This window comes from Microtus ochrogaster, chromosome 4, assembly GCF_000317375.1.
Source record: "Microtus ochrogaster isolate Prairie Vole_2 chromosome 4, MicOch1.0, whole genome shotgun sequence".
Classification (NCBI taxonomy): Eukaryota; Metazoa; Chordata; class Mammalia; order Rodentia; family Cricetidae; genus Microtus; species Microtus ochrogaster.
In genome coordinates this window covers 43,879,654-43,904,129 of record NC_022011.1, presented here as the reverse complement: position 1 = coordinate 43,904,129, position 24,476 = coordinate 43,879,654, and the positions used below count along the sequence as shown (strand labels likewise).

At 45.9% G+C, this 24,476-nt stretch overlaps 1 protein-coding gene across 3 annotated transcripts in view; it reads right to left on the bottom strand.

Annotated features, from left to right (window-relative positions):
• Garnl3 (GTPase activating Rap/RanGAP domain like 3) overlaps positions 1 to 24,476 on the bottom strand; it is a 148,119-nt gene that overhangs the window by 69,272 nt on the left and 54,371 nt on the right. For all 3 annotated transcript variants that reach the window (XM_026777076.1, XM_005346025.3, XM_005346027.2), the window contains 3 exons: positions 12,274 to 12,348; positions 2,983 to 3,082; positions 257 to 375 (listed from right to left, as the gene is read on the bottom strand). In XM_026777076.1, coding sequence (XP_026632877.1) covers positions 257 to 375; positions 2,983 to 3,082; positions 12,274 to 12,348 — 294 coding nt within the window. The remainder of the gene's footprint in view (positions 1 to 256; positions 376 to 2,982; positions 3,083 to 12,273; positions 12,349 to 24,476) is intronic.

Here is a 24,476-nt window from a genome sequence, read left to right as displayed (position 1 = left end):
AATGCACTCTATAAAACCCACTGCCATTCACCTGAGGCCAAGACTTAGGAAGTGGTTGTGTCTGACTGTGGCTTAGAGATGGGGAGAAGCTGCTGTTACCGTCAGGCTTGGTGGTCCCAGCTCAGAATAATGACATTCTGAATTATCTACAGTGAGGGGAACCACTTGACAACGGGCTAACCAGACTTTGAATAAGGCCCTCCCGGCACGTGCTGTACAGGAGATACCAGAGTGTAAGTGCAGGTCAGATACTCACTGTTTTCCGCCACAGAATTGCACGGTACTGAGGGACACGCTGATTGTTCTGGTCAGAAAGGGTCACAGACAAGAAGAAGGGGCTCTTCTCCGCATCATTTCCAATGTAGTTCTGATGGACTGGAGAAGAGTAGTTGGTGAAGACCCAGCTAGTTCCTTCAGCCAGCAGTGGCCAGTGCCCACATGAGCAGTCATCCCAAGACTGGCGTGGGCAGGAACTGACCACTGTGTGCCCTGCTATCCTAAGACTGGCATGGGTAGGACCTGACCACTAACTATGTGCCCACTTCCCTTTACCAGCAGTGGCCAGTGCCCACATGAACAGCCTTCCTAAGACTGGCGTGGGTAGGAACTGACCACTGTGTGCCCACTTCCCTTCGCCAGCAGTGGCCAGTGCCCACACGAACAGCCTTCCTAAGACTGGCGTGGGTAGGAACTGACCACTGTGTGCCCACTTCCCTTCACCAGCAACAGGCTCAGAAATGAGTCTGTTATTCAGTGTTAGCTGAGACAGGATGAGAAATCTGCCAAGAGCCTTCTGGAAAGACGCCCCCCACCCCCGGATGTTGCAGTGTCAAGTGATGTCTGCTACTGCAGCCTTTTGTGGTCATAAGGAGGGCAAGCCATCACACCAATAGTAGGGAAGAAGAAGAGGAAAAAGGGCCTGGGTTTCTAGTATCACTGAACTCTTGACACCACCAATCACAGGGCTTTCCCTGGCTCATCTATAGCTTGTTACTTAGACTATGTTGGCCTCAAACTTTGTTCATTTCTTTCTTGTTTAAACCAGTTTGAGGTAGGTTATGCATTACCTCTTTGAATGCTGCTGGAGTTCAAACTCACAGCAACCCTTCTGCTGAAAAGCCAATGCTGTGGGCACTTCCATTGGGGAAGATGGCTGGCATATTTCTTTCTTTGTAAATGCTTCTATATTTCCCACCCACCTACGCAAACCTTGCGTGTCCAGACCTGAACTTTAACCTTTTAGAATAATACTGCAACAGTTTTTCTTTCCCGTGTGCAGCACACTGCTATGTATGTGTGTTGCACACACATGGTGAATGGGTGTGCATGCCTGTCTGTAACTTAGGAAGCCAAAGGGAGATACTGTCTTCCTTCATTGCTCTCAGCTTTGCTGTCTTCAGGCAGGGCCAGTGAGCCACCAGGACCCACCTGTCTTTGTCTCTCCAGTGCTGTGTTACAGGAATGCTCAGCCATGCCCAGATATTTTACATGGGCCTGGGGATTTGAGCTCAGGTTGTCACGTCGCAGAGTAATTCCCCTCGCTCTTACCCTCTGAACCTGTAACAGGTTTTAAAAAGACACTGCTCTCATTTCCTGGCTTGAGAATCATGTGTAGCCGGAGGTTTTTCTCTGTGTTGCCCAGGCCAACTGGATTAGTTTCTCTCTCGCCCGCTGGACCAGCAACCTTATAGAATAATCAATCACTCAGAGGCTAATATTAATATATTGTTTGGTTGATGGTTTAGGGCATTATTGCCTAGCTCTCACCTGTAAATTAACCCATTCCTAATAGTCTGTATGTCACCATGTGGCTGTGGTGTTTCCTTAGGTGTTCTGGTATCTTGTTCTATAGGTGGCTCACTGGCATCTCTCTCACCCTGCCTTCTCTCTCTCTCTGCTTGAATCTCCCGCCTAACTATATTCTATCCCGCTACAGGCCAAAGCAGGTTCTTATTAAAGGGAAGAATACATATCACATTCACAGTGCACAGAAGGCCATCCTGCATCAATCATGCTCTACAATGGATGTCTCATTGAGTTCCTCTGACATTTCACCTCCCACATGAGTTTTTCCCTCCATTCCCAGCCCCCTCTCATTAGCAACACACCTGCTTTCTGTTTTTCCATGTAGTCTAAAATCTATGAGCGACTGAACTCCTGGCATGTGTCAGGCAGTGACTTATGTGTTATTTCTGCAATCTCATTGAAGCTTTGCTCAGACCTCGAGGGAAGGACTAGAATAGCTCCGCTTTACAGACAGTGAAGCCACGTCCAAGTCCTTGGGTTAGCGAGAGCAGAATCATGTTACAACCCATTCTGCAGGCTCCATGAGGTCAGGGGACAGGCTCATTTTGCACTGTACCCCTCTGCGATGTGCACTGCCCACCAGACAGCAGATAGAGCTTGAATCCACATCACTGGTGAGTGATTGTGGTAGAGCCACAGTCCTATGGCCGAGGTCTGCCAGGGAAACCGCTGCTGTCCTTCACAGTCTCAAACGAGACACAGCTCACACAGGTGTATACTGACCTTGCTAAGTTAAAGCCTTTTCCATCCTGAAAAATTCTTATCTCTCAAAGACGAGATGAGCTAAGTCCCCATTTACCAGGCTTAAAACAAGCCGGTGGCAGTGGCATATGAGGAGGCAGACAGATCCTGGAGTTCGAGGCCAGGAACGGAACAAGTTCCAGGACAGCCAGGGCTACACACAGAAACCCTGTAATGAGAAAAACCCAACCCCTCCACCAAAACCGAGTCCAACAAGCAAACAAAAATCCCCAACAACAAAACCCAGCCCCACAACACTCCTCCCAAACAGTAGCCCCCGTCAAGAAAGCTCCGAGTTTAGCCTTCAACTACAATGCTCGTCACGGACCCTGATGTGAGCTGCCCTGACACTGTCATTCCACTCGTGCAGAGTGTTGGAGATCATGCAGTTTTGAGCATCACTTCTTCCCCCAGCTGCCAGGAAGGCGTAATTACCTTGTCCTAAGAAATACTTGAAATACCATCGGGTGTGGTACTCTGGGTTTTCTAAGTGCACGTCTGTTCTTCGCCAAGTACCTGGCAGAGCAGCTGCGTTCTGAAATGGAACAAAGCTGTGTTGTTAAAAGGTGTACTTAGAGAATGAACACGAAGCCAGCAGTAGACCGGAAGCCAAAGAACCAGGGGGGAAAGTCACCTTTAAAAGCATACACATAAAGGCTGTAACCACATGCTCTCACTAGCAGTGACATGTGGGACAAAGTCACATCAAAGAGACATTCCAGAAGCCTGCAGGGTGCAGGAATAAGGATGAGCGGACCCAGTTCTAACAGCAGTGTAAAGCCTTTCTTTCCTCTGGCCTATGGAATCCCAATAAATGGGAACTACTGTCCCCAGGGCACCTGTTCTCACCACCCTACCACCGGCACACTGCACCCAGGGGACATTTCTTAGCATCTTACACAAGTTCATTTGCTTCGTAGAATTTTTAAATGCATCTTGGCAATTACCCAGTTGGTATGGAAAATGTGGGCAAACACAATGAGTAACCCTATCAAAAGATAGCTATTGTATATATGATGAGTGATCTTGGTTGCCCACTTGACTGATCTGGAATTAACTAAGAGGAAAGTCTCTGGGCACATCTGTGAGAATCCACCAGGCACATCTGTGAGAAGCCACCGGGCACATCTGTGAGAAGCCACCGGGCACATCTGTGAGAAGCCACCGGGCACATCTGTGAGAAGCCACTGGGCACATCTGTGAGAGAGTTTCTGCATTAGGTTATTTTGAGGTGGGAAGATCTACCCTAAATGTGTGTGTGTGGGAACACCTTCTGGTGGAAGCCTGAAATAGGTGGTCCAAGGGAAAAGGTTTTTTGTGCCTTGTTGGGTCAACACCTCTGTTGCTGCCATGACTGATATTGTTATTATTTGCTGATATCAGGACCCTGAAGACCAGTGGATCTCCAGGAATCTTCTAGGCTTTCAGTACCAGACTGGGATTACTGAGACATCTATCTTTGTGGATCAAGCAGTGATTGGGTTCTCAGCCGTTCCAGTGTGAAGACAGCCATCATGTAAGCCAATCTAATAGCTCTCCCCCTTTTTTTTCGAGACAGGGTTTCTCTGTAGCTTTGGAGCCTGTCCTGGAACTTGCTCTGTAAACCAGGCTGGCTTCAAACTCGTAGAGATCCACCTGTCTCTGCCTCCCAAGTAGATATTCATTCCATCACTTCTGTAGCTTTAGACTCTGATTAACACAGTCTCCCCCAACCCATATGCAGGTATCTGTTTTTTTGTTTTGTTTTGTTTTTTTTGCTTAACAACATAGAATCATACCAAATCATGCAGATTGGAAGATGACAGATACACACAGTGGTTAGAAGAGGCCATCAGATCTTCTGGAGCTGGAATTACAAGCAGTTGTGAGTTGTCATTTGGGTATGAGGAACTGAACCTGGGCCTTGTGCAGGAGCAGTAAGTGCTCTTAATCTGAGCCATATCTCCAGTCCCTTTTTCCCTGTCTTTATGAGACATTAAACACCCTTCCAGGGAACATCCTGATGGCCAGGCTGAGACTGTTAAAGTCACCGGAGAGAAGCTCCAAGGGTATTACCTTTGCCACAGTGGGAAGCAGACTATACACGGCATGTGTTGTGATTCTGACATGCCTTGGTGACTTTCTAGATGGTTCTGATCAGTTCTTTATCATATTGAAGAAGTTTTTGTCAATTCTCAATTTACAAGGAGGCTTTCAAAATTTTTCTTTGCCAGATCTTTGTAGAGGAGATTAAATGGAGGAGAATATTACGTTGCAATAGGTCTAAGGCTGAATGGTTCTTCGATTTCTGGACCTCCCTACTAGGTCATGGTATATTCTCTGAAGAGACCACTAGACTTTTAAAAAGATGGATGTATCATGGTTGTTCCTGAGGGCATCTGCTGATCCGCTGGCTGCTTCTCTGATGTTACTATCTACTTAATGCTTTTGACCAGGTCTCTCATTGAACCTGAAGCTCCCTGATTGGCTACGCTTTCCAGACAGTAAGTTCCAGGGCTCTATCTGTCTCTAACCTCCACACCAGTGCTGGGATTACAGGTGCCTCTTGCCATGCCTGGCTTTTTACATGGTGCTGGGGATCTGATCTCAGATCCTCATGTTTGTACGCAAGGATCTTACCCACAGAGTTACCTATCCAGCACAGCCATGTTTTCCCTGAGTCACTGAAGACTCGGTTACACAAGTAAAAGTTCTTTATCCCTGAACAGTGTCTGTTTCTCAGGAAAAGGGTCTTTTCTTACATAACTAGAATATAGCCCTTTTCCTGGTGCTGGATATTGAATTTGGATCCTTCCATATGCTAGGCAGGCACTTAACCATTGAGCTACACCATGCAATTCAGCTTTATCAACTTTGGAAATTCCACATCTATACAATATATTATCATCTGTATTTTGAATTTGTCAGCATAACGCTGATGCAAGCTCCACCCACCCCACCCCTTCAGCGCATGATCATTTTGTTGCTGCATCTCATTTAGATGTCCTTCAGAACATTTTCAGATTTTTGTCTTTTGTGACAGTGGCATTTTGAAGCACGTAGTGTCCTCCCTTCCTTGTTTTTTTTCAGTAAAGCATTCTTTATCCGGTGGCTGTCTGATGCACCTCCACAAACATATTCAGGCAGACAGCAGTTGAGAGCAAAAGACAGAACCGTGGCCATATTGTGCACTCTACTGAGAGTGAGGTATTAAGGATGAGGTCTTTTCTAAGGACTGAAAAGCTTTTTCACTTGTATCTTCACTGAATACTTAACTGAGATGGAGTGGGGAACCCAAAACCTGTGAGTCCTGCAGAACCAGACCCATTCTGTCCATTGTTAAATGCACACAAGCAGGAGAGACAAGAGTATACATGGGAGCTGACAAAAGAAATGGAGGACCAAGAAAACCCTATCCAGGACCCCGCAGAAAAGGAACTCTGCATCCTTATGACCTGCAGCACTGGCAGAGAGCAAAGGGTACACAGGAGGGTGAAGGCAACTGATTTCCATGTGTCCAACCCTGCAACAGTGACTGAGACAGAGATATAATGTTTCCAGGCAGCCCCTAGCCATTACCCAACTATAGCTGACTCCTGGACTTTTCTCTCCATGAGTTAGTTTCATCTGCTGCTGGACTTCACAGGAATGAAATGCATCAAGTGACTTCACTTAAGCCGGGTTTTTCATCCTTCAGAACTATGTCTGTGACATTCATCTTTTTGTTCATGCAGTGATTCCTGCTTTTTCATCACCACAGGACAAACGCCAAGACTGATGTATTCACTCTCCTATTGCTGGATGTTTAACTGTATGGTTTAGAGTATATGTGACCAAAGCTACTGTGAATAGGACTCTGGCCTCAGTGGAAACACACAATCTTACGCGTTTGGTTCTAGTAGCAGCAGACAGACAGATTTCCAGAGAAGATGATCACCCTGTCTTCTGTTGGCACCGTATGTCAGTGCTCTCACTTCCCCATGATCTCCAGCTAAGCTCTGGGCATCCCAGGCCTCTTCTTTTCAGATGTTCTGAGGTGCTGAGGTGCTGTGGTGGTGCCTACGTGCATTCTTAGTCTTCAGCAAGTCCTATTCTTAAGTATGACCTGCTTTGTTGGAGGGTTTCAGAGATAGACAAATAACAGCAGTTTCAGGTGGGAATGAAAGAGAAACACATGATCTGACATCAAAAAGAACGTGAAGGGATGATGAGATGGCCCAGTAAGGGCACCTGCTGCCAAAGCTGATGGTCTGGGCTTGACCTTCAGGATCCACATGGTGGGAGGACATACGGGCTGTCTTGTCATGTCACCACGTAGTCCATAAATGTAATTATAAACCAAGTCAGGAGGAGATGTCCCATTTTCTAGACAACTGATGTTCAATGTTATTCCCTTTGAGGCAAACGTTTGCTTCAGAGATCTGCCATAGGAGAATGGACGTGTGCCCAGCAAATCCCATGCCAGCTAGTGAGTTCTGCTACTGAGAAAGCCTCATTATTGCTACACCAACCACAAAGACATGAAAGCTTCTTTTTGCTCACTGCTTCCCCCTCCTATTTTGACTTGTGGGAAATGAATGAGGGGCACTGAATCTGACCCAAGTATTTTGAGAAGATTTTAATCAAAATCCATAGAAAACACCCAGTTCTGCTTGAGTATCCTCAAATATTTGCCATCTGGCAGGAAATTCACACACACATTCAGGCTACAGATGAGACCCATAGTTTTATATTACTCCTGTGATTCCTCAAAGTCTTCCCATAGCGGGGGTGACAGAGGACTTAATGCATTTAGCTAGCTTTGCTTCACAGGTTAGATTGCTGAGATGACACCAGGACAAGACAGGTTGGACTTTTTTTCTTTTAAAGCCTCTCTCTCTGTTTTTAAATTACTGTGGTGGTTGGCTGGAATGGGAAATGCCTCCCCCAGACTCAGGTGTTTGAACGACACTCGGCTCTCAGTTACCAGCACTGAGAGGTTTAGACAGTGCAGCCTTGCTGGAGGAAGTCTGTCTCCGGGAGCAAGCTTTGAGACTACATCGCCTTGTTCCACTTCCCGTTCACTCTCTCTGGTGCCTGCATTAGAGGGGTGAGTTCTCAGCCGCCTGCTCCCGCCACAATGCCTGTTGCCTGCTGCCATGCTTCCCAACCACGGCGAACTCTTGTCCTCACGAACCGTAACCAAGCCTTCTTCCCTGAGCTGTCACTGTCACGACACTTCACTGCAGCAACAGAAAGAGCTAACACTGCCGTACTACAACTGTACACACAAAGACAGACTCACTGCGGAAAAAGGAAACCAAACAAAACTTCAAATCTTTTCTCCCCCGTCCTCCACACCCCATCCACCTCCTCTCCCCGGGAAAACCATGTGACAAAATTGGCTTGACTACGCCTGGATCTTGGTTATGTATTTACAAAGATGTGCACAAATTCACACACTATACGTATGCACAAATTCACACATGTGCACAAATTCACACACTATACGTATGCACTTTCACACATGCATATACACATAGTAGTGGTAGATATATGTACTTTCCTATTAGAGAAAAGACCCTAGGGGCTGGGAATGTAGCTCAGTTGGTAGAATGCTTGCTGAGCATGCCATGAAGTCCGGATTTCAATCCCTAGACCCACAGAAACTAGGCACGGTGGCGCAGGGCTGTATCCCAGCATTTGAGAAGTGGAAGCAGGAAGATCAGTTTGATTTCATCCTAGGTTACACGGAGAGTTTGAGGCTAGGCTTGAAGTACATGAGAACAGAAGACGGAAGGGAGGGAGGGAGGGAGGGGAAAGGTCTGGGAAAATGTTCTGCTAGAACATCAGAATCTACTCTGTTCTTGTTAATAACTGCTTAAACTATTTTCTCATTTCTTTGTTTTTTAACTCAGGATTTTTCTGTGCAGCCCTGGCTGTCTTGGTGCTTTCTCTGCAGTCCAGACTGGCCTTGAACTCACAGAGATCCAACTGCCTTTGCCTTCTGAGCGCTGGAATTAAAGGTGTGTGAACTACCATCACCCCACTTAAATTCTTTCTCTCTCTCTTCCTTTTTTAAAGAGTTAAACACTTGAGCCAGGCATGGTGGAGCACACATTTGTAATCCCAGCACTTGGGACATGGAGGCAGGAAGATCATGAGTTTAAAGCTCCCATAAACTACACAGAGTTCTAGGGTAACGTGGTCTATATGGTGAGACCCTGACGCAGAAACAGAAACAAAACACTTAAAAGCCCTTGTAAACTATACACAGAATGGCACAGAGCCGGGAGCTAAGGCACTCCAGCTGTGTTCTGACCTTCCACTATTTCCCAGAGCACGTTATTTTTGTTTGTTTGTTTTTACATCCCAACCAAAGTTTCCCCTCCCTTCCCTCTTCCTAATTCCTCTTCCCCCACACCCCCATCTATCTGTCCACCCCATCCACTCCTCCTCCACTGTTTCTCTTCAGATATAGGCGGACCTCCCAAGGACATCAGCCAGTCAATGTGTGTGGAGTTGCAGTGAGACTATGGCTCCACCTCTTCCATGAAGGCCAGATGAGGTAATCCAGCAGGAAGAGTGGGTCCCAAAGCACACATCAGAGTCAGAGACAGCCCCTGCCCTCACTGTTAGTAGTCTCACAATACCACACTGCACAACTGTCACATATATGCAGAGGGCCAGGTCAGTACCATGCAGGCTCCCTGGTTGTTGGGTCAGTCTCTGGGAGCCCCTATGAGCCCGGTTTAGTTGATTCTGTAGGTTTTTTTTGTGGTGTCCTTGAGCCCTCTGGTTCCTACAATCCTTCCTCCCTGTCTTCCATAGGATTCTCCGAGTTCTACCTGATGTTTGGCTGCAGAAGCATGTTTTTTAAAAAATTATTTTCAGTGATGTGAAGGTATGCGGGAATGTGCATATAAGTACATGTGATTAGTCTCCTGGAGCTGCAGTTAGATGGTTATGAGCTATCTCATGTGGGTACCGGAAACTAAACTTGGGTTCCTGCAAGAGCAGCAAGCACTCTAAACTGCTAAGTCATTGCTTCAGCTCCCAGAACAAATGGTTTTAAATTCTTATTTGTCCTTTTGGAAATGTTCTCACCGATTGAAAAACATCTTTTCCATTATCTCGGAACTGGCTTTTATGTCCAGCACTCAAACATTTCTTCTATGATAGTATATACCCCACTCTGCATTGTGTGTGTGTGAGTATGCAGGCGTGTGCTCTTGTGTGCAGGCATGTAGAAGCGAGATCATGACTCGCTTCTACAAAGAAATGAGAAAAGAGTTTAAGCAGTTATTAACAAGATCATGACCAGTGTTTACCCCTATTGTTCTCTGCCTTATTTCCTTTGAGACAGGGTTTCTCTCGGAATCAAATCAGGTATTTTTAGGTAGGCTGGCTGACCAGTGAGCTCTCAGGGTCTATCTATCCCTGTGCTCTAATACTGGGGCTACAGATGTATGCAGTCATGGCTTTGTACATGGGTGCCAGGAAATAGAACTTGGGTCCTCATGCTTGCAGAGAAAGTGCTCTTGCCCACTGAGTATATCCGTAGTCCAACTCTGCTGTCTAATAGCTACAAGTAGCATTTACAATCAATCTCTAATGACAGAAATTAAGGTTATCTTAGGTTTTCCCTATTTTAGATATTGTTATAATACCCCGATGGTGTGGGAGTTCCCTCTGTATATTGTGAATACCAATGATTACTAAAGAAACTGCTTTGGACCTATAGCAAGGTAGAACTTAGTTAGGTGGGGAAAACTAAGCTGAATGTTGGGAGAAAGTAGGCAGAGTCAGCGAGAAGCCATGTAGCCCTGCTGGAGACAGACGCTGGATGGAACTTTACCCGGTAAGCCACAACCACATGGCGATACATAGATTAATGGAGATGGGTTAAATTAATACATAAGAGTTAGTCAATAAGAAACTAGAGCTAGGGGCTGGAGAGATGGCTCAGAGGTTAAGAGCATTGCCTGTTCTTCCAAAGGTCCTGAGTTCAATTCCCAGCAACCACATGGTGGCTCACAACCATCTGTAATGGGGTCTGGTGACCTCTTCTGGCCTGCAGGCATACACACAGACAGAATATTGTATACATAATAAATAAATAAATAAATATTAAAAAAAAAAAGAAACTAGAGCTAGGGGGCTAGAGAGACGGCTCAGAGGTTAAGAGCACTGGTTGCTCTTCCAGAGGTCCTGAGTTCAATTCCCAGCAACCACATGGTGGCTCACAACCATCTGTAATGAGATCTGGTGACCTCTTCTGGTGTGCAGGCATACATGCAGGTAGAATGCTGTATACTAAATAAATAAAAGTTTTTTTTTTTTAAAGAAGCTACAGCTAGTAGGCCAAGCAATGATTTAATTAATACAGTTTCTGTGTAGTTATTTCGGGAGTCTGGGCAGCCAGGAAACAGACAAGCAGCCACCTACTACACCCCCAGAAGAACTAAATGAGACACACTTTGTTAACTGCTGTCCCCCCAACACTGGGTTTTCATGTCCTCAAACAGTAGCCAGTCCTTCCCATGCTAGCAAAGGCAGGTGTGTAAAAGCTGGAAGCCCGTCCCCTCTGTTCCACCATCAACTAATTGATGTGCGGGGAGCAGTGAGGGAGCTCCCCGGTGGTCGACTCCGGGGCAAGGCGCGCTTTAATTAATACTGCAGTGAGTACACAGATGGCAGGACAAGCACGTCTTTAGGAGGCACAAAGCTGCTCAGTGGGTGAGCTAACAGGTGACAGAATCAAGATGTCACAAAACTCCTGACAATTAGCAATTGTGGGACATGCTAATGAGATTACAATCAGCGTGGACTATGCCAAATCCTGTGCTTAAGTACAAACACAGACTGCTCATGGGGAGACCTCCTGATTCAGCAGAAAACTGACCCGGAGGCATTGAATCATAAATTAGTGGTAGGGCTCAAAAGTCTGAGCCTAAAGCCATCCACACTATGTCCTGATGCTGTCCCACATCAGCAACAGTCCCCAGAGCTAGACTGCCAGACAGAGGCAACTCACAGCCCTCAGAGCGTCTCACGTAAGGAACAGGAGAGGCTGGCTTCTTCTATGGCTCTGTGGAGCATACCCAGTGTCCTGCATTAATCTGTGAGGACTTCAGTTTAAATGGTTCAGGATCCTGAGGACAGCTCAGAGCTACAGTGCTATAGCACTTTCCTGGGATACGTGAGACCTGGGGCTTGTTCTCAGCACTGCAAATAAACTATAACTGTCTCCAGTTGGATATGCTAATCACCCTGACTTGATAAATCCATGAGATATATACACATTGAAACTTTATACTGTGGCACAGTTCAGGCAGAGTGCTTGGTTAGTATACATGAGGCCCTGAGTTCGATGCCCAACACTACATAAACTGGCGTGGAGATTATACCCATAATTCCAGTGCTCCATGGAGATGGAGGCAGGATGTCTAAAAGTTCAAGGTCATTCTTAGAGAAAAGGAGACTCATTAAAGAGGCTGCAGATCTCCCTCTGGTCTGCTGGGGACTGAACAGCCTCATGTGCCTACCTGACTTTATGACGACCATTAAAAGGACATATGGAATTACAGCACCTTCTACACCCCACGATGGCATTTCCCCTTCAGGTGTTCTTCGTGTAAAGCTTTGAAAAGCTCTTATTTGTCCCTTTCAGGGCTCAGCTGAAGCAACTCATTTGTACCCATGGGGTCACTGCCCACTGCTACAGTTAGAGCTTGGTGACAATGCAAGAACTGGGGGTGTCCTTACCTCATCTGTAGACCCATTTTCCACCCGGAATCTTCCTGCTCTTTGGATGGCTCCATCAGCGTCACTAGAAATGAGCTAGGGAAAAAAATGTTCAGTTAGCTGGCTGGGCCTCCATTTGCAAGGCTCCCGAGTCTCTCTCCTAGAAGCAATCCCATCTACCGACATGAGCTGGTAAACCCAGCCTAGAAGGAAGGAGTCTCCTGTGAGCCCCAAGGCCTTACAAATCCAAGAGCAAGTCCCACCTAGGGGGAACATTTTCACAAACTGAGAAACATTCAAGCCTATGATTCGTGAGAAAACAGTCTTAATCCACATCACATGTGGACAAGTGGCAGCTCGCAGATGGCACAACTCAGAGCCAAGCCCCAAGCTCAGCCACCTTCTCAGGAGGGCCCAGAGAACAATTAGTGGCTGGCATGAACTCAAGGTGTAACCATCAGAGAAAGCTCTTCTGCTTCATTCAGTTTTAAACAGTCTCTGGAAGGCCAACGTGGCCCTTCGAGGCCAACGTGCAGCTTGCCAGCCGACTGCCTGGAGGAGCTCGGGGCTAGCCAGTGGTGAGCAGAAAGCAGGCTGGAGCTCGGCCCCGTAGTCCAGAAGCCACTCTCAGGATGTTTTCCTCCCAGCCCTCTCAGAAGCAGCATGGGAAAGTTTTAAAGTCTACCTGCAGTTTGCAGCAAAGGTCTGCCAAAATGTCCACATTTCAAACGTATCTGAGCGCACTTGCATGAGGTGGGGATGCTTCTCACCTCTAACTCAGGCTCACTCCCAAAAGCAGAGTACAACCTCTTCATACCGACACCTCATACTTGAACTTGTGCTTAAGAGACATGAAGGTGTGAAAGAAAGGACACACTTTCTGAACCACCCCACACAAGCAAATATTTTGTAAAAGATCTGAAAAAAAGATTGGAATATTTTTCTCATGGTTAATATGAAAACAGAAGGCAGGAGGATCTGAGTTCAAGGCCAGCCTGGTCTGCATAGAGAGCTCCAGATTAGCCAGGGATACACAGTGAGATTCTGTTTCAAAAAACCTGGGGAGGGGCTGCTGGAGAGATGGCTCAGCGGTTATGAGCACTCTTACTCTTGCAGAGGAGCTGAGTTCAATTCCCAGCACCCGCACAGTAGCTCACAACCACCTGTAATTCTAGTCACAGGGTAGAGATCTAGCCCCTTCCTTTGACCTCCACAGATATCAGGCATTTACATGGTGTACAATACACACATTAAACAAATCTGAAAATTGAAAAACCAAACCAAAGAGGGTCCTGAAGAGATAGGTCATTTGTTTAGATCACTTGTTGCTCTTATAGATGATGTGATTCAGTTCCCAGCACCCACATGGGGTGGGTCACAAATGCCTGTAACTCCAGTTCTAGGGGACCAGCCCTCTAGCTTTGTGGGCACCAGGTATGCACGTGTGCAATACAAACATATGGGCAAAACATTCAGAGACATAAAACAAATGAATACAAAACACCCAAAATAAAGAATTGTATCCCGCTTTTTATTTATTATACACTCCTATACACCGTGTGTTCTTCTTCCCGACAGTACTACCTCGTTTACCTTCTGTAACAACAACACAGAGTATGCACTGGTGTAGAGAGGAAAAGGCTGAAATCTCAGCTAGATTACAGGAGCAGTGGACAGAAGTAGAGCTGGGGTGTGACAATGGCAGTGGGCCTCAGAAGCTGGCAGTTACCCTCGTCTAACATTGCCTCACCTAGAAGGTCCAAAACAAGCCTAGGTTTTACAATTAATACTCAGCTGTAACCTCCGGACACAGATGGAAGCGGTCTATGCCTATGGCTGGTTATTGGCAGTGTATAATGCCACACTGTCATAAGGCATAGAGTGAGCAGTGGAATTCACTAGCCAGGTCTAGGCAGGCATGGTGGCACACACCTGTAATCCCTACACTCAGGAGGCTGAGACAGGAGACGGTTGAGTTCAAGACCATCCTCAGTAAGACCCCTTTTCACAAACAAAACAGAACAAAGAGAAACGAATCCCAAACTAAACAGGACTGTCCTTGCCCCTGGCACTTGGGAGGTGACTTGTTAGTCCTATGTGAGTGTCTCTTCTTAAGGACTTCAAGACATACTAGCAAGTAATTCAGTAGTTGATGGTGGGGCTTTAGGTCCTGTATGTTAGCTTTCCTTCCGGAGGGACTGAAGGCCAAGTCACGTGATCGAATCCGACTAGAAAGCCAGCCAGTCACTCAGGCAGATCTCCGTATAACAAGGCTGGGCCAAGCCAGAGAGGACATCTGGAAGCTCTATGTTGGGGTTCACTTGGATCCTGCTTGTGCTGAGTTGAGTCTGTGTTCTTTGATTGTCACAAAACTAAGTGTGCTAACAGCTATCAATGAGTTCAGAGTCCTTCTAGCAAGTTCTAAACTTTGCAGATGGTGTCAGAGGAAGGGTGAGCTTGTGCACTGACTTTCCTTGAGGTCAGCTCTTAACTGCAAGTGGAAGGGCCTGAGAAAGGGCTCAGCAAGACTGGCAACCTGAGATCAACTAGAATCCACTAAGATACAAAGAGAAAGAGATTCTACAAAGTTGTTGTCTGGACTCCTGTCCACATGGATCCAGGGATGTGTCCCCACACACAAACACACAGAACTATTCCTTATGAGGAAGTACAGGTCAAAGACAAGGCCTGGGCTGCAGGGACTCTGCCATTCTCACAGGGAAGGCAGCAGGGTTGATGTCTCCCAGACAGTGGACGCTCACGCACTGTTAAAAATGCAGGGAACAGCAAAAGAACCTGATATACTGTGCTGGTGAAGGCTGCTGAGGGGGCTTGGCATGAAAGGTCTGAGGGTCATATCAGGACATGGCAGGAACAGATTATCACAGTTAGTTCACAATGTTTCCCACAGGGGAAGGGACAGGAGCCACTCATTCTCACTTATTAATCCTGAAGTGTAAGTTGCTGAAGTCCTGGCCACGGCAGCCTCATGGAGGACTTGGGAGAAGCTGATGCTCATCAATGACTCACCCATGTGTCGACGAAATGAAACACATTGTTTCCCACTATGGCCAGGCACAGGCACCTGTGTCCTTTCCCTTTGCTGAGATTAGAACAACAGGCACCTCAGCTGGAGAAGTTCAAGAAGAAAGAACACTCTTCATGATTTAATTGTTGAGAGAGTTGGCTCCCTCTGGACTCAGGGTCATGAAACCCAGGCAGAGCTGTAACTCAGATCTTACACTACAGTTCTCTCCCTCTACCTTTCCCCACTACCATCACCATCCAAAATGCCCCGTCTCTCACATGTACACACATGGCTGCCTCCTAACGAGTCTAGCCATCATCTTCCACTGCTTCCTTTCATGCAGTGGCAGACAGATGTCATAAACTCCAAGTGTTTCTGGCCCATAGCCCCACCTCTCTGCAGTTTCTCCTCTTCCTTCATTTAAAAACTATTCTTCTCTACTTAGATGTTCCAACTCCTCTTCCTCATCCATCCAAGTTCCTTCAGCTTCAAGATGTCTTCCCTCAGCTCCTGCCAGGACAAAGGTCCACTCGGCAAAGTTGTGTTTTATATTCTTCCCTGTGATTTCTTGATTCACTGGGTCTCTCTCCGAGCACACCCTCGGTTTCTTAATAAGCTCCATGAGGATAGCATCTGCATGCATCTGCATCACCACTGCACCTGCAGAGCTGAGGCTACTGTGGGCTGTAGAATAGGTGTTTACTGGGCTTCTATAAGCAACAGATGGATGCTAAGATCCTATGGAAGGCATAGTAGGCTCCTTAGTTGTAGGAGAAATATCAAAGACATTTTACTGACCTATCACATGGGAAAGACCAAATAGGAGGGCCAAGAAGCCTCAATCAGTAAGTGCAAGGTGAGCCTGGGAAGTCACTTAATAGAATTGTGCAGGCTTCACCAAATGCCCTGAGCATGGGATAGAGCGATTCCCAAATGAGTGATGTGGAGCCGTGGCTGGGGAGGAGGTCCTGCTGGTGACATGTGGGCTGGATGCACAGTGAGGCCCAGCTTGTCACTCCCTATTCTGCAGCTGGCTAGGGCCTATGAAGACTGTCATATGAGAGATGAAAAGCAGAGTGCCTGACCTAACAAAGGGACCAAACAAAACACACACATCCCCAAAATACAAAACAAAAAACCCCAAACAAAAATAGCCAACATTACAGACAAAGTCCTTTACCACTGTAGAGAAGCTGCTTGTCAGACAGCCTCCATATCTCAACTACTGCCCACAAACATCTTATTTGACCTCTTAAAAGCACAGAAAATCTGGACAGAAAATCGACATTAACCATTTTGTTAAAAGACTGTACTCAGGCTGGGCAGTGATGGCACCTTTAATCCCAGCACTTGGGAGACAGAGGCAGGTGGATCTCTGTGAGTTCAAGGCCAGCCTGGTCTATGTAGTGAGTTCCAGGACAGCTAGAGCTACACACACACACACCACACAAAACCCAAAAAATAAACAAAGAAAAAAACTGTACTCAGGAATGACTGCCCCCCCCCAAAGCCGTCTGAATGCCTATAGCACTCTTCCAGCCCGTCCACAGGGCACAGAGCTAGATGTTAACAGGGTCCACTCATGCCATCTTCCATGGTGTCAGCCATAGCTGGACACAAGGCTGGACTTCATTTCCCATGAGTAGCTGATCATTTGACTTGATTCTCTCCAACTGTGGATAGGTCGAAGTCCTGGGTGGCCTGGGCAGAACCACCTTCGTGACAGGTATGACCCACCCATGGTCCCTTTTCTGGCCATTGGCAATAACCCAGATACCACAGAGACCACAAAACCCAGATAAGATGGCAGAATCATGCTGAGCCTGAGTGTGTGGAGCAGCCCCCAGTCGCTCACAGTAGCTAGCGGGATGTGAGGAAGAACGAGCTCAGCAGGTTTCTCTTCACTGTCTCACTGTCCACAAGGGAGGAAATCACGCAGTCTGTGATAAGTTCACAGTTCAAATGCGGAAACTGATCTGAAGCATCAGAGCACGTGTAAAGAGCTAAGAGCATAAAGGGCTTGGCTGTGTAGCCCAGGCTGTCTCTGAATTTATGCGCCTCCCGCCTCACCCATGTGAGTGCTGGGACGACAAGTGTGTGCACCACAGCTGCCCATAAATGCACAACTTTTCTTTTTCTTTCTTTTATTTTTAACTTATTTATTATGTATATGGTGTTCTGTCTGCATGTATGCCTCCAGTCCAGAAGAGGGCACCAGATCTCATTATGGATGGCTGTGAGCCACCATGTGGTTGCTGGGAATCGAACTCTGGACCTCTGTGCTCTCAACTGCTGAGCCATCTCTCCAGCCCAAATGTACAGCTTTTCAAAGCACTTATTCAACTTTAAAATATGGAGCTAATATTGAACAGTAGCATCGACAATTCTATAAAATACTATAAAAGAGAAAAAAAATTGAACAACATAAAACTGTGTAGTTCCCATTTCAGTATAATGCAGCTGAGTGAGAAATTCAGTTTAAAGGGTAAAGCAACTAACTGGAAGTAAAAACCACACATCTGAGAAAACTCGAGTTCAATAAGAAGAGCAAATGTGAGGATTACTTGAACAGCCACAGCAATGAGGACAGTCACAACACGCGGCCACAGGTATTCGAAAAGAGCTCATACTCTGAACTGATCAAGCAAGAGGCTGGAGACAGGACGCTAGGCATTCGCGTCTAGGAGATGTGACAAAGGCCCACAGGGCACAGCCAAAGCAAGCAGGGCAGGGACCAGTAAATGTCAGAGAGCAAAATGCAGAACGAGAAAGAACAGGGGTGACAGACTGATGGGTGGGGTGGGATACACCTCTCATCCCAGCACTTGGAAACCGAGGCAGGAGGATTGCAGCACCAGCCTTGACTACAGCAAAATCCTGCTTCAAAAGGCAGACAGATGTGCCCTGTCAAAGTGAAGAAAATACAACACTAAGAAGGAAGGCTAATATAAATGAGACAGACAGTTATCTAGGTAAACCAACAGTGGAAATTAACAGAAGAAAGAAATTCAAATGTGTCAATAATGGTAAAAGCTAAAGAAGGTGTCAGGACACTACCACAGAGGTGGCCTGGCTCTTCTGAGGTGGTGGGGCCTGGTGCCCACACAGTGCAGTGACACAGCCTCATCAGGAAGCAGGGCCACTTCCTTAGGGAAGAGCCGGCCAATCGGGGTAAGGGAGTCAATGGATTTATTACATGCTTGATTTCATGGAAAAATTCTATTTAAACAACACACATTTGTAAAATTTTAAAAATTAATTTAAAAGAAAATGAAAAATAGGAAGAAAAATGTTATTAACTACCATTTAGCAAAAATGTTATTAGTTTCATATTAAAGGTAATTAAATGACAATCCTTTTTAAATTAATGCAAAGTCTATATTTTTTCAAAACCAAAAATCCCTCTCTGTTCTACTTAGCTGCTTTGCTTCTCTGGGCTCATGATTCTCGTTTGGCTTGCACTGTGCACTCGGCATTCAAGTGTATAAGCCATAGGAATACACTGCACTTAGAAAAAACAAGTTTTAAAAAGGTTATGTAAAGTACATTTTTAAAAATAGTATTTCACATTTCTCCCCCTTTTTTTAAAAAAAATGGGTGGTTGGGAATGTAGGCTGACCAGTTCAAATCTAAGTTTCATATTTGTTGGTTTTGTGGTCCTGATAGGGGGATCAATTCTTCCTCCATATCTCTAAAGTGAGGACAACAAGGTAGGGCAGGAGAACCAAATTCAAGGTCAGTCTGCGCTATGTGGTGAGTCTGAGGCCAACCTGAGCTACCTAGTGAGACTCTGGGAAAAGAATGCAGTGTGTGTGTGTGTGTGTGTGTGTGTGTGTGTGTGTGTGTGTGTGTGTGTGTAAAACAGATGAACATATCTGCGTGTAAGCTTGTAGAGAGAACTCAATAATGTAAAACATATCATGAGCCCAGAATAGTGCCTGGGCATAGTAGGCATGCAACAAATATTATACTACTATATTAATATACTATTATACTATATTATCACATAATTGTGATAATGGTTAATATAAGATGTTCCTGTAGCTATTAAAGAACTAATCAATGTATTGTTGATGAAACTGTCTTAAAGCTTGATTTAAAATCTTGGAAGATCTGTTTAAACGCTGGTATATCTGGCAAAAAATGGCGACAGACTATTTTTCAGGACCTATAGGAACTGCTGTACTAACAAAGATAAATGCAACCCAGCTCCTGCCTTAGAGGACCTCAACCCCATTGGGCACACGTGAGAGGGACAGAAACGTATAAACAGATAAATCACAACCCAACCTGGTTAAATACCATAACAACAGAAGCCAGCATAGGGTGCTGTCTAGGGGATGTCAGAGAAAATGGAGACCAGTTCAGCCTGAGGGAGCTTTGGAAGGTTCCAGTGCTATAATGCAATTTATTCTGCAGCTATAATGCAATTTATTCTGCAGCTATAATGCAATTTATTCTGGTACAGGACCTTTGAGAAATGATTTTCAATATAAACAGGTTTATAAAACTATAAACATTGGTCAAGAAAGCAGACTCGTTTGATATTTTATATGCAACTCTCCTTCTCTCTCTCTCTCTCTCTCTCTCTCTCTCTCTCTCTCACACACACACACACACACACACACACACACACACACACACCCTACACATATATCCTGCTTAGAAGTATTATTCAAAAGGGAAGAAAGCTTGTGCCAACAGAAGTGTAGAGTCTGGAATGTGGTTGTCTCAGGTTCTATCTCCAACACTACCAATAATGATAAATGAAAAGGGGGTGGTAGGCGGAAAGGTAGGCAGAAGGACCCATGCTGCATCAGTGAGTGGTGCCGTGTGTCTTATCACCTGTTCTGTTGTAGCTCATATCCACTGCACGCAGAAAGGGGTAAAGGAGACCTGCTCTGGGTGGAGGTACCCTTCAGTCCTGTTCTGCTGGGACAAAGGACAAGGCAGAGACAAGGGAAGTCTGGCAGCCAAGGTAATCAACATCTTGGTATTTCAAGAAGTACCGAGGCATTCTCACAGAAAGATGGAAGGGAGGAGAATTGCCTGAAGTGCACAGACCCGCTAGCCTAGAGTCCACAGTACAGCAGCAGAAACCAGGGAGATGGCCTCAACATGCTTGCTGTGGCACCTTCCATACACAGATACTTACAAACTTGGGAGGTAGTCTTTGCATTACAAAGGTCCTGCTTATTAGCAACTCAATTTTTCCTTTAAGAAAACAGTGGGCAAGATGTGGAGAGGGCTTTCTAGCTGCTGTCAAAGAGACCCTTGATTGAAGAAAGGTAAAGAATTCTGCAGAGCCGAGGGGTGAAGAGACAGAGAAAGAAGTTTGCCCAGAGGACACTTTGAAGAGCAAGAAGAAAGGTCATCTGTGCAGGACCCAAACTCTGTCACCAGGTCAGGCGGGCAGAAGTGAGACTCAGAAGGCTGCGATGGCATCTGGCAGCCGGGTCAGAGGTTGTGGAGGGAGGGTGTGAGCTCAAAGGTCTGAAAGGGGTCTCGGCTTCATGGCCTTGTCATCTAATCAACGGCACTTTGTTAAGCTCAACAGATCTCCAGTGAATATGCAGAGGGCCAAGGGATATTTCCGCATAGGGTTCTTGCACTTGAAGTCACATGAATAGACAGGCTTCCCATGTGATTGTGGCACAATCTCTCAAGAGCAAATTGCCTGGAGAGATAGTGCTTTGATTGTTTGATTGCCTGGTAACATGGCACCATCTACATGAGGGTCAGAGGTCAGAGACATAGGCTTCTGGAAAATGCTCCAGAGAAGCAAATAAGGAGGCAGGACTCTGTGTTGGAGCTAACAACAGAAGGAGCAGTCAACAGAGGATGAACTAAGGTGTCCATGTGGTCTTTTTGTAGTCCGGCCAGTTAATGAATGGTGACTGCTCACAAACAGAAAAGGTGGGGAGGGAAGGAAAGGGCTTCACTACAAATAGGGAACGTCACGGAAGGTCCTGTAGCAAGTGTCTCAGAGAACAATATGTCACTCTGGCCAGCAGCTGCCTGTACCAAAGGATGGCTGGAGCAGGGGCAATGCCCTTCATAGTTGCTCTCTTGCTCTGAGCTTCAGATAGCTGGCATTTTCTCAGCCAGCTTTCTTGTAAGAAGCTGAGCAAACACTACTTCCATACTCCTCTTCTAACCAAAGCCTCTAAAGCATGTGTTTCATATCAGCACAGAAGGCCCTATCCACCTCACACCACCACACACAGCCACAAGACAGACACCAGCTAGATGCTGGAAATTATCAGGGAGCTTTGTGTAGTGACTGTCCGTGCAGATGCTCGGATCAGAGAAGTAAAAGCGCCAGGAGGCTGGCAGTACCCGAGGGCCAGGTGTGTATATTCTGAATGCTGAAGACATAAGGTCTGGAGGCTGTTTTGTTTTGCTTGAGGATTCTGCAGGAAGAAAAACACCAACAGGACAACCCTCTAATGTAGGAGCCATGAAGTCGTGCTGCCCATGACCATGAGGATAAAATGGAAGCATGCATGCCTGTAACTACTCTTTATTATAAAACTTTAGGGAAGCAGCTGCCGCCCTGAGGGAGACAGAAGACTTGCCCTCTGTACGACAGCATGCTTTGTGGCACAGAAAGGCCACACACATGGATAGGACAGGAGGCTCCCACAGACCTCAGCCGGAGGTTAGAAAACCCAAGCAGCAATCTAGAAGCCATGGCACTTGCCTGTATTTACAGCTACATGGGAGCACTGTGCAGGAAGATCAAGAGTTTGAGGTTAGCTTGGGCAAGATAGTGAGACTCTGCTTCTTACAAAGTAAAAGAAAACTAGGCAGTAGTAACCCATAGTTTAGATGCCAGCACAGAATGAAAGGAACAAAATGAACCCAGAGTAGGGAGGACAGAAAGCTGTCACAGAGTGTGGAGGCCTGGGAAATGCTTGCTTTTTTATTTTAATATTGGGCATGGAACTTATGACCTTGATTATGCAGCGAGAGCACTTTGCTAAGTTATTTCCCTGGTACCTTGACTCTTATTCGAAAGGTCACAGTCAACAAATGAAATTAGACATAAATAAAAAATAAGGGATCTAGATAGGAGACAATGCTGTTTGTGGAAGAGTGTCTATGTATTCAAAAGATGACAATTGGTTTTAAGTAAGAAGCACAATGAAATATAGATGCCTATTTTAATTGCTAATGTAATTGCTAAAGGGACACACACTAAATCTTCCCAGTAATTATCTGCAGGTGGTGGATGTTAAAGATGAATTTAATTGTCCTCTGTTCTTTCCAGTGTTATTTCTTTTCCTTCTTCCTTTTGAGACAGGGTTTCTCTGTGTAGCCCTGGCTATTCTGGCACTCACTCTGTAGATCAGGCTGGCTCAGAGATCCACCTGCCTCTGCCTCTTGAGTATTGGGATTAGAGGCATGCACCATCATGTCTGGCCTCTTCAGTGTATTTCAAACTCTCCTGTAACCAGCATATCTTCTTTTTGGAACCATAGAAGAATATAAGAAATATATCCACTTGTATTTGCCCACATGAATATACACAAAGGTAAGAAATGTAACAGAAAGAAACCATCAGACACTGAAGTCCTAGCAGAACTGATGCTCTGGCTGGTATACAGACATCCAGCAGTGCGCCTGGAGCTTGTCAGGGGTACAAAGAATAAGGTGGCGGCCCACGCTAGGCCTTATGCCTAGAATAATTACAAGACAGAATATGACTGGCATCTTGAAGAAATGTAACGAGATATAAGGTTCCAGGGGATCAAAGATGAGTAGTCCAGCAGACAGGAAAGGATGCATGAGTAAGCTGAGACTTGGCAGAGACATGTGGAGATAGGGAGGATGGAAAGGTGTTGGGGGGGGGGAACTGACAGGTGTGGTAGCTATCAGCAGACCCCAAGATCTGAGGTTCACTGATGGATGGGAGCAGGGTTGTAGAAGGCCTGGAACATGGAGCTAAGCATGGACCATCGCCTAGATGCTGAGGACCTGATGCTGGTACCCGCTTGGCTAAAAGCATCAGGACACTGCTAGAGCTGTATGTGAGGGCAAGTAACTCTGCACAGCAATAAGAAAGTTAAAATAGCAGCTTCCTGCTAATTACAGTGAGGTAAAGCTAGATCACTTTTGAAGGGCTCTTTCAGAATTCGGGGAGAACCAGAGGAAAATGCCAGGTCGAAGAAAGAGGAAATGAAACAGATGGCATGGGAAAGCAAACATCTCTGTTCAGTTCTTATCCGCACTTCTGCAGGAGAACAGACAAGAAGCATCTAAGGAAATAAAAGTCACTCTCAAAATCAAATCTCCTAAAAACCACACACTCCAGTCTACTCCAGACATACTGAATCAGAACGATTATCTCCAGCTCCAAGATCATGAGACTTTAAAATAAATACAATCCTCTGCAGATAAAGTATGTGGGGGGGGATGGGTAACCTTAGCTACCATTTGTGTGTCCATAGGCAAATTAACTAGCCTTTCAGAATCTCAGTGATCTTGTCTGTAAATTGGGGTTGATCACAGACTCTACATCTCCATGGTCTTGTGACATTCCAATTAGTTTGCATATACAAAGCACCAAAAGACCACTGGCATTGGTTATGTGCAAAGGCCTTTGGTGCTCTTGTCAGGATCAGTTTGGGTGGCATCAAGAAGGGCAACATAGGAAGAAGTGAGGAGGGAAGTCACGGAACTGGTGTGAGATTCAGAACGAGAACTCGGAGAATGCTGAAATGTATTCCCGATGTAACAGAAACATATTCACATCTATCCATCCAGCCCAATTTGACAGGATGCTTTAAAATACTGCAACACAGTAAAAACTACAACTGACCAACTAAAAAGCGGAGGCCAAGAAGCACATAATCTCCTGAGGATTTGCTTTCATTAAGAGGGTAAAGTAATTCATTATCAACACTTATTCACATCTAACAGGAGCAGATGGGGGTGTGAAACTGTGGGCCTTTTCTGGTACAGCAATCATGGTAGGGGACACTGGATTTATTTTGCCATGATTTTTGCTGCTAAATTCAATTAGTAGGAAAGAAGGGACACAAAGGACAATGGGTCCCTGTCTCTAATAAAGAAACACCAAAGCTACCCCAGCTGTGGATGGATGTGTACATCCTGTGAAAACCACGCAGAATGGATGTGTGTGTCCTGTGAAGACCACACTGGGCCCTGTGAAGACCACGCGGAATGGATG